The 14,303-nt window shown below is 48.5% G+C and overlaps 1 protein-coding gene across 3 annotated transcripts in view; it reads right to left on the bottom strand.

Annotated features, from left to right (window-relative positions):
- Positions 1-12,840, bottom strand: part of SMC2 (structural maintenance of chromosomes 2) — a 46,051-nt gene extending 33,211 nt beyond the window's left edge. The window contains exons 1-10 of one of the 3 annotated variants that reach the window (XM_066604421.1): positions 12,769-12,840; positions 11,114-11,298; positions 9,892-10,041; positions 9,677-9,799; positions 7,317-7,355; positions 6,432-6,542; positions 5,468-5,512; positions 4,457-4,690; positions 2,401-2,550; positions 2,096-2,329 (exon numbers count right to left, since the gene is read on the bottom strand). In XM_066604421.1, coding sequence (XP_066460518.1) covers positions 2,096-2,329; positions 2,401-2,550; positions 4,457-4,690; positions 5,468-5,512; positions 6,432-6,542; positions 7,317-7,355; positions 9,677-9,799; positions 9,892-10,041; positions 11,114-11,281 — 1,254 coding nt within the window. In that variant the 5' untranslated portion in view covers positions 11,282-11,298; positions 12,769-12,840. Of the gene's footprint in view, positions 1-2,095; positions 2,330-2,400; positions 2,551-4,456; positions 4,691-5,467; positions 5,513-6,431; positions 6,543-7,316; positions 7,356-9,676; positions 9,800-9,891; positions 10,042-11,113; positions 11,299-12,651 lie in introns of all 3 variants that reach the window. The other 2 variants (XM_066604422.1, XM_066604423.1) reach the window with 2 other exon arrangements.
- Between the last annotated feature and the right edge of the window lie 1,463 nt (positions 12,841-14,303).

The raw sequence follows: 14,303 nt of genomic DNA, 5'->3' as shown, positions 1-14,303 counted from the left end.
ACCTTCTTTTTACCCCTCTAGCGGAGAAGGAGCTTGCGTCTGGTTTCCTCCACTCTTTCTGGATAATTTTGGTGATATTCTTGTGGTCAGGGAAGGTATGCTTACGCCTCTCCCCTAGTCCCCCGAATATCTCATCCTGCAGGGTACGTGGTTCTCTGGGCTCTTCCATTTTTAGTGTAGCCCTGACCGACTTTAATCAGTTCCGTTAAGTCGTCCTGATGAAATAGGTACTTTTTGTAGTCCTCCTCACCTGAGGACTCCTCGGCCGCCGGTTCCTCTTGCTCCGACCCGATTGAACTCTCGGAGTCGGAAGGCTCCTCGGGAACGTACGCCTTTTTGTGGCGCTTAGCTGGCGGCGCTATCTGTGATGTTAGGGCTGATCGAACCTCTTCTTTCATCAGCTTCCTAACGTCCTCCATGAATCCCCCCCGATTCCTCTTTGACTAGCCTAGCTACGCATGCCTTGCATAGAGGCCTCTGGTACGTAGCTGGCAGTCTTGTCCCGCACTCCACGCATTTTTTGAGTTTTGTTCTGGGGGGGGGGGGGGGGGGGGGGGTCGGGGGGGTCTTTTTTTATCCCCCTGACAAAAGAGCATTTTTGCGGGTAAATATGCAATTTTCCATACACAATGCACTGGATATTTGCATTGTATTTTTTGCCGCACTGGCTACTTACGGCCGCTGAGGCTGAGGTTTCAGCTGTCTCTGGGGCTGGAGCACTCATTACTATACCGATGCTGCAGACACCCTGCGACCTGTAGTGCTGGTCCACCTTCTGGCTTCTCTCAGGTTCCTTATTTTGAATTTTTTGCGCTCCCGCGCTAAGCCCCGCCCCCTCTGTGCGTCTCCTGATGCGAGCGTGATGACGTCACCACGCTGGACACGTGACGCCCCCGCCCCCCCCGTCAAAGGGCTTCCTGGAGCGCCGCGACTATACGAGGAGGAGGAGGGGGGGGGGGCTGAGGCTCCCGCTTTGTACCCCCCATGGGCCGCCGCGGGAGGAACCTGGCCCGGGGGCTACCACCCCGTGTGGCGTCCCGGGAGTCGTCTGGCTGGGAAGGGAGGACAGGCTGACCCACTGCCCTCCAATCCGCCCGTGAGTATGCTTTGGCTGGCTTCTCCACCAGCCCCTCTCAGAGATCCTGCCTCCTGGCAGGACAGGAAGACACTGAGGTAAGGAGGGGGGGGGGGGGGGGGGGGGCGGAGCTTTTAACCTCTCAGTATGTTCCTGTCCTATCAGGAGGAGGCAATCTCAATTGGTGCTGTCGTGGAGACGACTGGGGAAAAACCCTCCCTTCTCACCTCCCAGCCGGCGTCTGTGTCTGTGCGACAAGCTGCTTGAATTCTCCCCGCTGTCATTCCCCACCATTCTTTCTGCTTGGCTCTGTCAGTGCTGTGTAAGTAAGCGCTGTGATTGGATTGAGCGCCAGCCAATCACAGCCGGTGCCCGATCCAATCACAGAGCTTACTTACACAGCACTGACGGCAGGGATTTTGAAAGCCGAGCAGGGAGATGACAGCGGGGAGAATTCTAAAGCAGCTTGATTGGCTGTGCATGAGCGAGCACCGGCTGTGATTGGCTAACGCTCAATCCAATCACAGCTCTTACTTACACAGCGCTGACGGCAGGGGATGACAGAGCCTAGCAAAGAGGATGTCTGTGGATGACAGAGGAGAGAATTCAAGCAGCCTGCCGCACCGCCCCCGGGGACACAGATGCCAGCTGGGAGGGGAGTATGGAGGTTTTTTTAAGCCTTGCCTGACTCGAGTATAAGCCGAGGGGGGCTTTTTCAGCACAAAAAAAAATGTGCTAAAAAACTAGGCTTATACTTTAGTATATACAGTAAGAGGGCATCATTTGTAATAACAGACAGGGCTTAAATTAAAAATGCTTCTTCCAAACATCCTTAAAAGCTTGATAACAATTGACCGTACAGAACACCCTATGTGAGTCCGGCCTTGTTTAATTTTAGGACAACGTAGGGTTGAATGCAAAGGAATTAGAACCCATAGATTATAAAGTTTCTGAAAAATTATTTCAAAAAGGTAAGCATTCTTGTAGGGAACAAAAAAAACACAGACAGAAGACACGTACCTGCTTGGCCTCAGTTTCTGCCTTGCTGATGTCATTCTTGCAGGTCATCATCTGTCCTGCAAGCGTGGCATCCTCCCCATCCTCATTACTGGACAGCCCTGCGGACACGGCATTGAAGTGTTGCTGTGCAGCAGTGAAGGCGTCTGCATCTTTCTGACTGGCCTCCTGTAGGGCGCTGAAGCTGTCAGTAATCTTCTTAATTTCCTTGTCTTTGTTCGTTAAAGCCTTTGCATCCTTTAAAAAGGGTTAAACATGTTAGCTCTATACAAAGTGTCCCGATCGGCTACATCTTCTGCTCATCATACCTCTTCCATACTCTTGGACAAATCCTTGCGTTTCTTCAGTTCACCATTGAGGTTCTGCTTCTTCAGATCCAAGGCGCTCTGAGCTTTGGCCCCGGCTCTTTGAGCTTTGGCGAGGTCTTCTTCTAGCGTACGCAACGCACCGCCAATTTCCTTCAACATAAAAGCAGGCGATAAGCATTTACTTCTATAAAATAAGGTCATTAATTCCAATCTGCTGATAATATAAAAGTGTACAAAACAGGTAAGAACACTGAGAAGGGAGTCTACAAGAATACAGTTAAAGGGGTTTTCCAGGGAAATGCGATTGATGAGCTGCTATCAGGATAGGTCTTCAATAGTTGATCGGCTGGGGTCCGTTGCCCAATCAGCGGCACAATAACACAGAGGTTGGAGCGGAAGTCTCCACGCCAACCTCAGTGTAGTGGCCGGCGCCTGTAACTGCAGGCCCGGCTCATTGATTTCAACGCGAGCTGTGCCTGCAGGTACAAGCGCAATAACAACCGCTCAGCTGATCGGTTTGGATCCCGTGTGAGGGACCCCAGCTGATCAACTATTGATGACCTATCCTGATAGCAGCTCATCTGGAAAATCCATTTAACCCCTTAAGGACATGGCCTATGTTGGGATTAAGGACGCAACAATTTCTGGTGGATTTTAATCTCCATTTTTCAAAAGCCATAACCTTTTTATTTTTCCGTTGACGCGGCCGTATAAGGGCTTGTTTTTTGCGTGACGAACTGTAGTTTTTTGTTTGTTTTTTTAAATCGGTGCCATGTTTGGATACAAAGACTATATAATCGCAGGAAGAGGGAATGTATCAATTCTGCCTTAGATTTGTAGTTTTTTTTTTTTTTTTAAGCGTTAATTATGCAGCATAGATGACACAATACTCTGACGCACATCCGGCGGTTGCAGCGGGAGGCCGGCTATCCATGACATACAGCTCCCGTGAGATCTCTTGCTATCCCTACGCCGTAAGGGTATGTCCAAGTTGCAGCAAGTACCCCACTCCCATGACAGACCCTTACGTCATATGGAGGGAAGGGGTTAATGCCACAGGTGAAAGCATTTGTATACACAAGTCATATGCCGACTTCACGCGACCAGGTCGGATTCCACACGCTGGATTTCAACTGTGCTGTTAATTGCGTATGGGCTGCGGAACAGAAGGCCTCCATAGCAAAATTGAGCAAGCTGTGCTTTTGCCTCTGCTCGCAGAATGTGTGTGTGAAGGACCGATAGCACATTGCCTTTCAATGCGCGATATTTGCTGAGGATCCTCTGTACCGACACTGATTGCGGATTCCTAAATAGGAATCCGTTCGTGTGAAGCCGGCCTTAGAATTAAGTGAAGTTACGACATATTTGCTCGGTGTATTTCTAACTGATCCACTTCAAATGTTTCCGATGCGGATCTGCCACAACAATCCACAGCAGAAATCTAAGGCTCAGCCTCGGAGTTCTGCCACAAATTGGCATGCAGGCTTACCCCATTCAAGTAAACAAACGTGCGGCCGCTACATCAACTACATCAAGTAGTGACATTAAACAATTTTTTCTGCTCCGCGCATTTTACAATCTGTGACATATGAACGGTTACGCGGCTCCCATTAAGCTGAAAAGGGATGTAAAAACGTGGCAGTTTCTAGCCCAGAATCCGCACCAATAAGACTGTGTGAACACGGCCGTACAATGTATCACTTATTTAGGTCTCACGCGCCAGGTTAGGATGCGCCATGAAAAAGGGCGGCCAAGGATGGCTTCATACAAGCATGATACCGGAGCACAATGATGCCGGTGGTTCAGGCTGTAAGATCTGTGGTCGCTCCCGGACATCCACCCATTACCAGCAGCAGATGCACTAGTCAATTCGCTTGAGGGGTGTGGAGCACTTGTTGCCTGTTACCCTCGCACATTATACTGCAAGAAGCAGAATAACTTTTGATCAACTTATTTTTTATCTAGTAAAGAGGAACTCTTCATCTGAAGTAGACAGCGGAATATTGATCATTTTTCATAATACACCCGTTAATACTGCTACAAGAATCCCTCCTACCTGATCTCTCTTCTTCTCCAGCTCCACTATCTCTTTGCTCAGCTCCTTCACCTTTTGTTCGTTCTCAGCCATCGTCTCCTGAAGTTTCTGAATGGAGTCCTGCATCTCCTTCAGTTCCTCAGCAGAACGCACTTTGGTCTCCTCTGCACACAGAAACTGATAGGCCACATACAGGCGGCTCAGATGCTCGATTTCTCTTGAGATTTTCTGGTATTCCAAATAAGAGGATCTTTCCTTTAAAAATAGAAGAATATCTGATCAAATACAATTAGGATCATTGAAGCTTTACCTGTGCCAATTCAGTGAGAAGAGGATGAAAACCAGGAAAGGTTCCCCCCGGACTAGAGTCTTGCTATTCTCCGTACAAGGTATACAAGAAAAGCACTGGGGTCTGTAGTAACCGCGATGGACCTCAAAGCCAAACCTGACTTCCCTTTATTAATCCATTAGGAACCAGACACTAAATAGACGGCGCTCGGTTCTGGGCTTTAATTCCACCCGCAACAACCGAGATCAGTGTTAAAGCCGATTACGGCTATTAACACTTTAAATGCTGCCGCCAATTCTGGCATCAGCATTTAAATGTCTCAATCAGTCTTTGGGGGTCTCAAACAGGCCCCTTGCAAGGAGCCTCAAGGGATGCAGCTTGGTTTTTATGGTAGCTTAGGGCCTTCTGAAGGACCCCAGGGGGTGCCATGTAATTCTGTCTTTTAGGACATGTCACAGGCCCTAATAGGACGCCATAGAAATTCCACATATTGCAGTATGTGGCATACTGTGCGGGAGGGGGGGGGGGGGGGGGGGACGACAATAAAAACGACAGAACTGAACTTTTTTGTATTACCCTTTCTCCAAGAAAAAAAAAAAATTGAATAAAAAGCAATCCAAGAGTCATATGTACTCCAAAATGGTACCAACAGAAACCGCAGGTTGTCCCGCCGTGAGCCCCGTCATTTTAATACCACTTGTATTATCAGTAATCTAAGTAAAATACTAAATGTAAGTACTTACCTCTTTAAGTTTGTGTATAGTCGGGGAGATTTCTTCCTCCAGAACCTAGAAAATAATGCAAACCATCTTTTAGGTGTGTTCTATATCCATTACCATAACCAGCTCCTCACTGTGGACCCCAACCAGTGGCGCAGGAGCATCCGGGGTCTCCCCATAGGAGCCCTGCGTTACAGCAATATTCATTGGCTACAACATGCACGTTACTATTACTGATACATGCGAGACCCAGAACAGCGGCAGTTTAGTGGGTTTATACCATTCGGTCACGTTTCAAACTGAAATATCATGAATTTGTGTTTTTCTACATTTGTTAGGTTGACATTTTTTACATCAGCACGGCTCTCGGCCATTACTCAGTTAAAAGCAGCTGAGAATATATAAAGGGTTGAGGCATCTTTAAACAGTGTGACTGAGGAGCATGAGGGTCCGACAGCACTACAAGCAAGCATCGCTCCGGTGCTTTACAAAGGAGCACTAGTTGTTTAGATCAGGGTCCCCAACTCCAGTCCTCAGGGACCACCAACAGGTCATATATTCAGGATCTCGTATAGTAAGAACACCTGTGGCAATGTCTGAGGCACCGACAATAATTACATCACCTGTACAACACTGAGGAAGTCCTGAAAACATGACCTGTTGGCGGTCCCTGAGGACTGGAGTTGGGGGACCCTGGTTTAGATGAATAGAGGCGAAGCGGCCGGGGATCGTTCCTGCCCGCCTCCACTCACAGTAACAGAAGTTGCTCATATATTGTTCCATTTCAGTGAGCTGAAAACAGAATGACTAGCGACAACTGAGCGACTTCTCGCTTCGCATCCCATCAGGATTCATGTGTACACAGGTTCGAGAGTCGCCTGAAATCACTCAATGGAGCGATTATTCGGCTGGGTATTGGTCTGTGTAAGGGTACCTTTGGGTCTTCTGACTTATCACACTGAGAAGCAGCGAGACTAGCACCACTTACCGTCTGGATTTCCTTCAGCTTGGCCTCCTTTTTCTCGATCGTTTTTTGAGCGGCCACTTTTTTGCATTCATACATTCTGGTGCCTGCAGCTTCTTCGATCATAGCTAGAATCTTTACAAAGGAGAGATGGTCACTTATCTAGAATACGTAGCAAAACACGCAAATGGAAAGTCCAAACAGGAAGGAGAAAAAAAAAAAAAAGGAGGGGGGGGGGGGGGTGCGGCAGGGAAAGAGATCTCTCACTCTCTTCCTCCCACCCCCCACCCCTCGCCCAAGCACACTCGGACCATAAGCAGTTACTCGAAAAGAGCGATGCTATCTAATTCCCATCTTATAAAGGGATGGCATAAGCTAGTGAAATGCCACAAATTTAGGATTGGTGGTGGTCCAACCTCTGAGATCTCGGAAGGGATTATACTGCAGATAGGACAAACAGTAAAAGAGCCACAGCGCTACATTACTGCTCTAGCCCCTTGATTCCCAGCAGGGCCAGTGGAACCCCCAGAGGTCAACCCCACCCATCATAAAGAGGCAGCATATTATCACTTTACAAGATGGGAAGGACCCTGTAACGCTGCCGCAGCTGGGCGCCTTAGAGGTTTTTTTGTACGCGTCAATATGTAGTTTTGTTGCTTGTTGCAGTAATTTTCTCATGGAGTTCAACATGAAAAAAACCTGCAGCACAGAAAAAAATGCACGTAAAAACTATAATCGCCATTTGCAGTCAAGCAATTTTATGAGCAGGACCTAGGTTACTGAAAATTTTTTTAAAAGTACTAAAATGCGGATTCACTGCAGTTTCCACCCGATTCATCTTCGAGCACACCACAATTTTAGTTGTAAACCCGGTGTAAAAAGCGCCATGAAGAAACACCATATATTCACCTCCGGGGGCTTCATGTTCAACACTTTTGTTATCCTGCCCTGAAAATAAACAGAAACAAACACATAATGTAGAATATTACAGCAGTCGTCCCATAAAAAATATTGTTTACAGTTAAATCCAGTCCATAATGCTAAACATTTTTGTACATATTCCAGGACTAATGTTAGAATAGCGCCACCTGTCTGTTCCATCCACCTCAGTTATTGTTCCACTGCTCAGTCTTGCTTCTCTCTGCTCTACTGCATAGAAGCAAAACTGTATACCTGTGTCCACCATGAAACAATTAAAAAGTGGGACGCAGAAAGGCTCTTCAATGGAAACAGCAGGTGGCGCTATTCTATCAGCAGCCCTGGAATGTCTGGGGGATAGAAGCATTTTGTTCAATAAGTGTAAATACAAAAAATATGTAGATTTACAGGTTGGATTAAAAAAAAAAAAACAACATTTTTTTGTGGGACAACCCAAGTAACACGAAATACACTTTACAGAAAAATATATGCAGCAAGAGTTTCAATATTCAAATATCAAAACCTGAACCCCTGCAATAAGATGTAATATACCATAATACTACCAATTATTAAAGGGCTTACTCAGCAGCAAACTATTGACAGCCTATCCTTAGGGTGGGCCATCAATAGTTGATCAGTGAAAGTCCCCTGCCCAAGACCCCTGCTGATTAGCTGTCCTCTGAGGCGCTTGTTCAGAGACGATTTGTGCAGGAAATTCCCACTGCTGTGCCAGGCTCTGTATTACAGATAAAGCTCCGATCAGAGTGAATGGATACAATACCAAGCCTGGCCACTGCACTGAAAACGGAGCTGTCCACTTCCTGTAGAAATCATCTTTGTGTACAAGCACATGGGCCCAGTGAACAGCAGATCTGTAGGCTTCCTGGGCAACAGACCCTCAATTTAATATTAATAGCCTTGCCTTAAGCATTGACCATTAACAATTTAAAATTGGACAAGCCCTTTAAAAAGGATCTCAGAAGGACAGTGGAAAGCCACTGTGATGTAACTGATGGACATTAACAGAGTGGGGCTGTAGGTTTTACGGAGTACAAACAGGGCAAAAAAAAAAAAATTTAAACTTTATGGCAAAAGTTTTAGTTTTCCTCCTGTAGGGAGCGCCGCTCTATGTAAAAGATTATTCAATAACAATTCTGTATAAAAAGAAGTGTAACCTTTAATAGTATATAAATGCGATATGCGATAAATGTTGATAATCGGGAGGAGTGTCATCCCTCCTTAAGGAGAGCACCCAGAAGAAGAGTGCAGACACCTAGTAGGTGAGTGAGGAGACTTATAAGGCCATGCACGCTCCTCTGGGTAATGTATGTAAATAAGGCCCCGTGCACACGGGCGGAAATTCCGCAACGGGATTTCCTGCAGAATTTCCGCCCGTGGAAGCTGCCACAGGATTGCGTTAGCAAACGCAATCCTAAGGCCTCCTTCCCACGAACGGATTTCCGCCGCGTAATTCGCGGCGAAAATCCGCTGCGTTGCCCGCAGCTATTAGGTTCTATTGAACCTAATAGCACAATGCTCACGATGCGTAATTCCAGCGCGGAATTACGCACCGCGATTTCTCCCGTCCTCACCCGCAGCATGCTCTATTTTCTGCGGGTGAGGACGGGCTGTACGCACTGACGGCTTCCATTGCAGTCAATGGAAGCCGTCCGTTCACGCTATCTCCCGCTGTCACCAGCGGGAGATAGCGTGAAAAAACGCTTTCCCGCCCACCGCCGCGCGTCATATGACGCCATATGACGCGCACGGCCGCGTCACGTGACGTGACACGGCCGGCCGCGTCACGTGACACGGCCGGTGACGCGCGGCGGTGGGCGGTGACGGGCGGTGACGCGCAGCGGTGGGCGGGGAAGCGATTTCACGCTATCTCCCGCAGGTAAGTATAGGGGCTCTGGGGGGCGCCGTGACGGGCTTCGCAGCGGAATATTACGCTGCGGAGCCCGTCACGCTCGTGGGAAGGAGGCCTAAGCAGACGGCCGCGGTTTGTCCGCGTGAAATCTCGCGCGGCAAACAAATCGCGAGCCCCGCACAGAAATCTCACTCTCCGGACGCCGGCTCCGGTCTCAGCATGCGCCAGCTGCTGGCACATCAAACAGTCTAAGCCGCAAAAGCAGGTGTTTACGCACTGGTCCCTGCAGGGCCGCAGGATGGGCCCCGCTGCAAAAATTCTCGCAGCCAGATCCAGCCCGACCGTCTGCAGGCGGCCTTAGGAACATGGAACAATACCTCTGCAGCACCACCTATTGTTCCATCTTCCTTATTTACAAGATGCTGATAGTCAGGATTTTATACCAATGCCCTAAAACCAACATCCGCCTGACAGTACATACCTGCATGATGAGAAAATGAGGATTATTAACATTGAGACCAACAGAACCAAAAAGATCTTGGACTCGCGTGTTGTTTGCATTGACTCCATTTATGAAATATTTATTTCTGCCACCAATGACGACCTGGGGGGGGGGGGGGGGGGATAAAGTGTGTAAGAAAATAAGTGGGAAAAAAGAAAACCAAGTCTTGCACCAAGATGTTGTGAAATACTTGCCTGTCTTGTCACGGTGATCTCATTATGTGCCTCAAATCCCAGCGGGCTCTGCTTTTTATCAAGATTCTCAAACGTGATGGAGACTGTGGCCTTAGTGATGCCGGCCTGACCATTTTTATAGACGAGGTCCTGCAGGTTGGAGGCTCTTACCTGACAAAATCAGAAAAGGTTTTCACAAATCAAACCGATGATGCGGCCTAGATAGTGAAGAATCATAACATTGTGTAGGGGCGCGTTCTCACGGGCACATGCAAATTTTGGTCTGTGAATGCGCAGCGTATTTACGGGCCAAGATGCGCTGATGCCGTGGGTTTTTTTTTTGCCTCTTAGTGGTCTTTTTACTTGTGTAAAAACAAAATGTAAAAAACACATTAAATTGTATCGATTTGTAGGTAAATATGTAGCGTACGGCGGGCTTCCTGTGTATTCACACACCCAGTGATTTCAGGGGGCTTCTAGATGCAGAATACGCACCAAGAAAGGATGAACCAAGGATGTACTGCACATTTTAATCACACATTGCGGGTGGAAAAAAAAAATATGCTCAAGTGAACAAGTCTATTAATGGGTTCTATTCACTGCGTATTATGTGCGCGAAAATTGCAGGCGGAATGCGCTCCGCAAATACGCCGGTGTAAATGTCCCCTTATAATTGCCACATGTATATATACAGATAGTCCCCGACTTGTGAACATTCGATTTACGAATTTCGCAAGATACGAACAATCTGTCCTGCACAGTATGATGTAATGCTATGGCAATACATCATACTGTGCAGGGACCGGGCAGGCTTCTATCAAGCCTGATAGAAGCCTGTCCGGTCACATCGCAGCTGCTAGGCCACATGTTGGATGGAGCGGGATCCACCCGCGATCCCGCTACATACAACCATTTGTTCAGACTTGCGAACAAATGGACTTGCGAACGGGCTCCTGGAACGGAACCTGTTTGTAAGTCGGGGACTAACTGTAATTGTTCTCAATCACTGCCATCATAACGGAATTCATTCTGACGCGCCGCCCGGAGAGGTTGCTGGGTGAAACAGATAGACGTGAGTCAACGCCAAACAAGAATCGCGCGCTTCTCATTCGTCTTTCAACCGGCATAAGAATCAGCGCGGGTCGCGCAGTTGTCGGACAGTTCGCACACTGATCTTCAGATTAATGTGAGACGCTGAGCAAGAATGGTGCGCTTCTGCCTACATAACATCCACACGTCTTACCTGACTGAGGTTGGAGATGCCGAGGAGGAAGCAGATGGAATCCAGGATATTGGACTTGCCGCTGCCGTTAAGTCCGGTAATCGCATTGAAGAGTGGATCGAAGCCATTGATCTCCGTTCTCTGAGCATAGGACTTAAAGCCCTCGATGATGATGGACTTGATGTGCATCTTCTCGATCGCACTACCTGTAAGAATAAAACATGGTGAGCCTTGGTCTGTGCGGGTACAAAGAAGGCAACAACCACCATCCTGGTGTGGCTGCGAAATAATACAGTCACACCAAACCAACATGTAGTGAATGCGGAATTACTGCCCCCATTATGAGCTGCCAGTCAGGTGATGCGAGTGATGGCTGTGTTATTGCTGTACCTGCATTCCAAGAGGTTCTTCAGAATGAACTTCCTACAAAAAAAATGATTAAAGGGGAACTATACTTTTTTTGGCGTGTCACTTTGACATGTCAGAAGCGATGATCCAGGCTTTATAAAAGGTTACGTCCGCAGGGCATAATGTGGCACAGAAGGGCACATACCCCTCCAATGATGGGAGAAGTGTACGAGGGCAGAGAGCCCAACCACTTGGACCTCCTAGTGAATGGGCATGGGTGACTGCCCTTCCATTGACTTCTATGAGACTGACAGATAAGTGCGGGCAGCACTTGACCATCACTAACAATGGTGGTCACACACACCACCACTCCACTCATCTGAAGCCTTCGAGGTGTGTGGGACTGCCGGGGTCCGGTCCCCAGAGATCATACATTTATGACCGATCCTTCGGATAAGTACTATGTTTTGGGTGGGATAACTCTTATTCCCCATGAGCCCCACAAACCAGTTATGGACTTCTAGGTGTTGCGTAACTGAGTCTGGGGAGCCTCCTTATACTTACCTTCCTCGCCAATCGCCTGCATTTAGCGGTAGTTTCAGCGATCACGCTGGCAACGAGGAGGTCCGTAGAACACTTACATGCCCAGACGCAGCGGGTCGCCTGCCATCAGCCCGTGAGCTTAGCTCATAGGTGACAGATCCCCTTTATTCCCCATTTTGCAGGACTCACTGGCCACGGGTCTCTTTAAGCCCCTTTTCCACCGGCAGCCGTCCCAGTGACGATCCTTCTGTGCTCTTACACAAGAGAATCATCGCTTAGCGATTGAGAAGGGAGCGGGCCGGAGACGGAGCGGGCAGCGGACAGTAAGTAGTCGTCTATGAACGGCTCCCACAGGACGGCGCAGCGGCCGGCTATCAATAGTTTATGGTCTGCATGAGAGATCCGCACGATAATCGTGTTGTGTAAAAGGGGCTTTAACCCTTTGCAATCCAATTTTGGATTCATGGTTTCCTACAGGGTTTCTCTCTTTCTGCCATTATACAATGGCGCCATCTGCTGGCTAGAGCCAATACTGCGCTATGGAACATGCAGCAGAGCGACCAGTAATATACACCTTTACAGTCTATTACCCCAACTGCAGGGAGAAGTGACTGGTCACGTGCCATGCAGGGGTCTGGGAAAGATGGGTGACAGTCAGCGCGACCTACCGGTTGTCACTCAGCTCTCCCACAACACACCTACACGGCAGGGAGAGGGGGGTTTAGGAAACCGTCAGCAGGAAGCAGTATTCAGTGCCCATGTGCCGCACACAGACCGGCGCTCACCCAGCACCAGCAACTCAGCGGACCGCAGGCTCTTCTCGGCTCAGCGCTCTTTTCGCGCCCGGTAACTTTGTATCAAACCCAGTGAGGGTTGCCGGAGGTGTCCGTAGTAACGCCTGAGCCGATTTACATCGCAGAACGGTAATAAAGCAACAAATGCCCGTTGGAATAATAATCTTTAAAGCCATTATGCCGGGAAACCTGCAAATGATTTCAAATAGATTGAAACTTTGATGTCAGAATTGTCTTTCAGATACACTTTAAGAAACAGGCGTGAGGGAGACAGCCTAACTCAGGGCACGCTCCTCTAGCGAGGCCCCCAATAGGGCGGAGCGGGGATTTGAATCATGAAAGTTAGAATGTATCGGCTCCTTAGAGGGGCTGCGATCACGTGACTTCTACTACTTTTTGGCTTTTCGCCCCCCCCCCGTGGCGCTGCAGATGGAGCCCCCTAGCTGCCGGCCAGGAGCTGCTCGGACGTAACATGGATAAATAGTAGCTGTGCAGCCTGCATGACATCTCCTCGTGTGTGGGGGGTGCAGGGAGCATGGAGGGGTGTAAGTGGGGTGGGGGGGTATAAACTGTAACCTTAGTGCCATCCCTCAGCTGTACGCAGTCACTGTCTAGGACTTGTGCATGCAGAGAAAAAAAAGTGCATTTTGTGTGTAATGTCCTGCGCAAATCTGCGCATGTGAACGAGCGCTGAATCTGGCGGACAGAGTGTAGCAATGGCTGACGCCCCATGGGCGATTCATAAATGGGGGCTTATTCACACGAACGATAGCGTTGAACACGTTTTGCACAAAACTCGCATGGAAATAAAACACATTCTTTTAAATGGATTCATTTATACAATCGATTGTTTTCTCAGTTCCTCGCGGCTCCGCCGTGCGCCCTGAATGTTCGCCAGGTCCGACTGGTCGATTTCTGTTATCATTTACACCAGCTTCTTCCTAAACCCGTCGCTCCGGGCAGCCACACCAAGCCCTGCCAAATTTTTGGAAAAGTGTCAGGACCGGCCAAAAAAGGAAAAATCACAAATTTATGTGCAAACATCCAGTTGCACAAAAATGTGTGAAATGTGTTAGACTTGATGATGATGATGATTATCCGTTCAGTCGACTCTTGGTCATCGATCTCCATGTTTTCCTATCTTTGACCGCTTCTTTCCGTTCTTCCATGTGCAGGTTTGTATCCAGATGTCGCCGATAGCCTGCAATGGCTAAACGCGATTTTCTCTTCACAAGCGTAATTTGATTGCGATTTTCCGCTCGAAGAGAAGTCGCAGCACGCTGCAATTCTGTGCGAATTCCGTCCGCTCCGCAATCCTTCCACAATCATCATTGCTGAAAGGCTGTGGGATAATCCGTACTGCACCTGTACATCGGCCGGAACATCCGCAGCACAGATTAGAAGACTGCGGACAGGTACGTGGGGGTCACCGGCCGGGCACAGGGGCGCATTCTGCTGTGGGATCCCGCATGCACGATCCGACCCGGCCGTGTGCAGCCAAAAATATAACTATTATTAGAACTGTC

The sequence above is a fragment of the Eleutherodactylus coqui genome, chromosome 5 (assembly GCF_035609145.1).
Source record: "Eleutherodactylus coqui strain aEleCoq1 chromosome 5, aEleCoq1.hap1, whole genome shotgun sequence".
Lineage (NCBI taxonomy): Eukaryota > Metazoa > Chordata > Amphibia > Anura > Eleutherodactylidae > Eleutherodactylus > Eleutherodactylus coqui.
The sequence above is the reverse complement of the archived record's forward strand: the minus strand, read 5'-3'. Positions and strand labels throughout refer to the sequence as shown.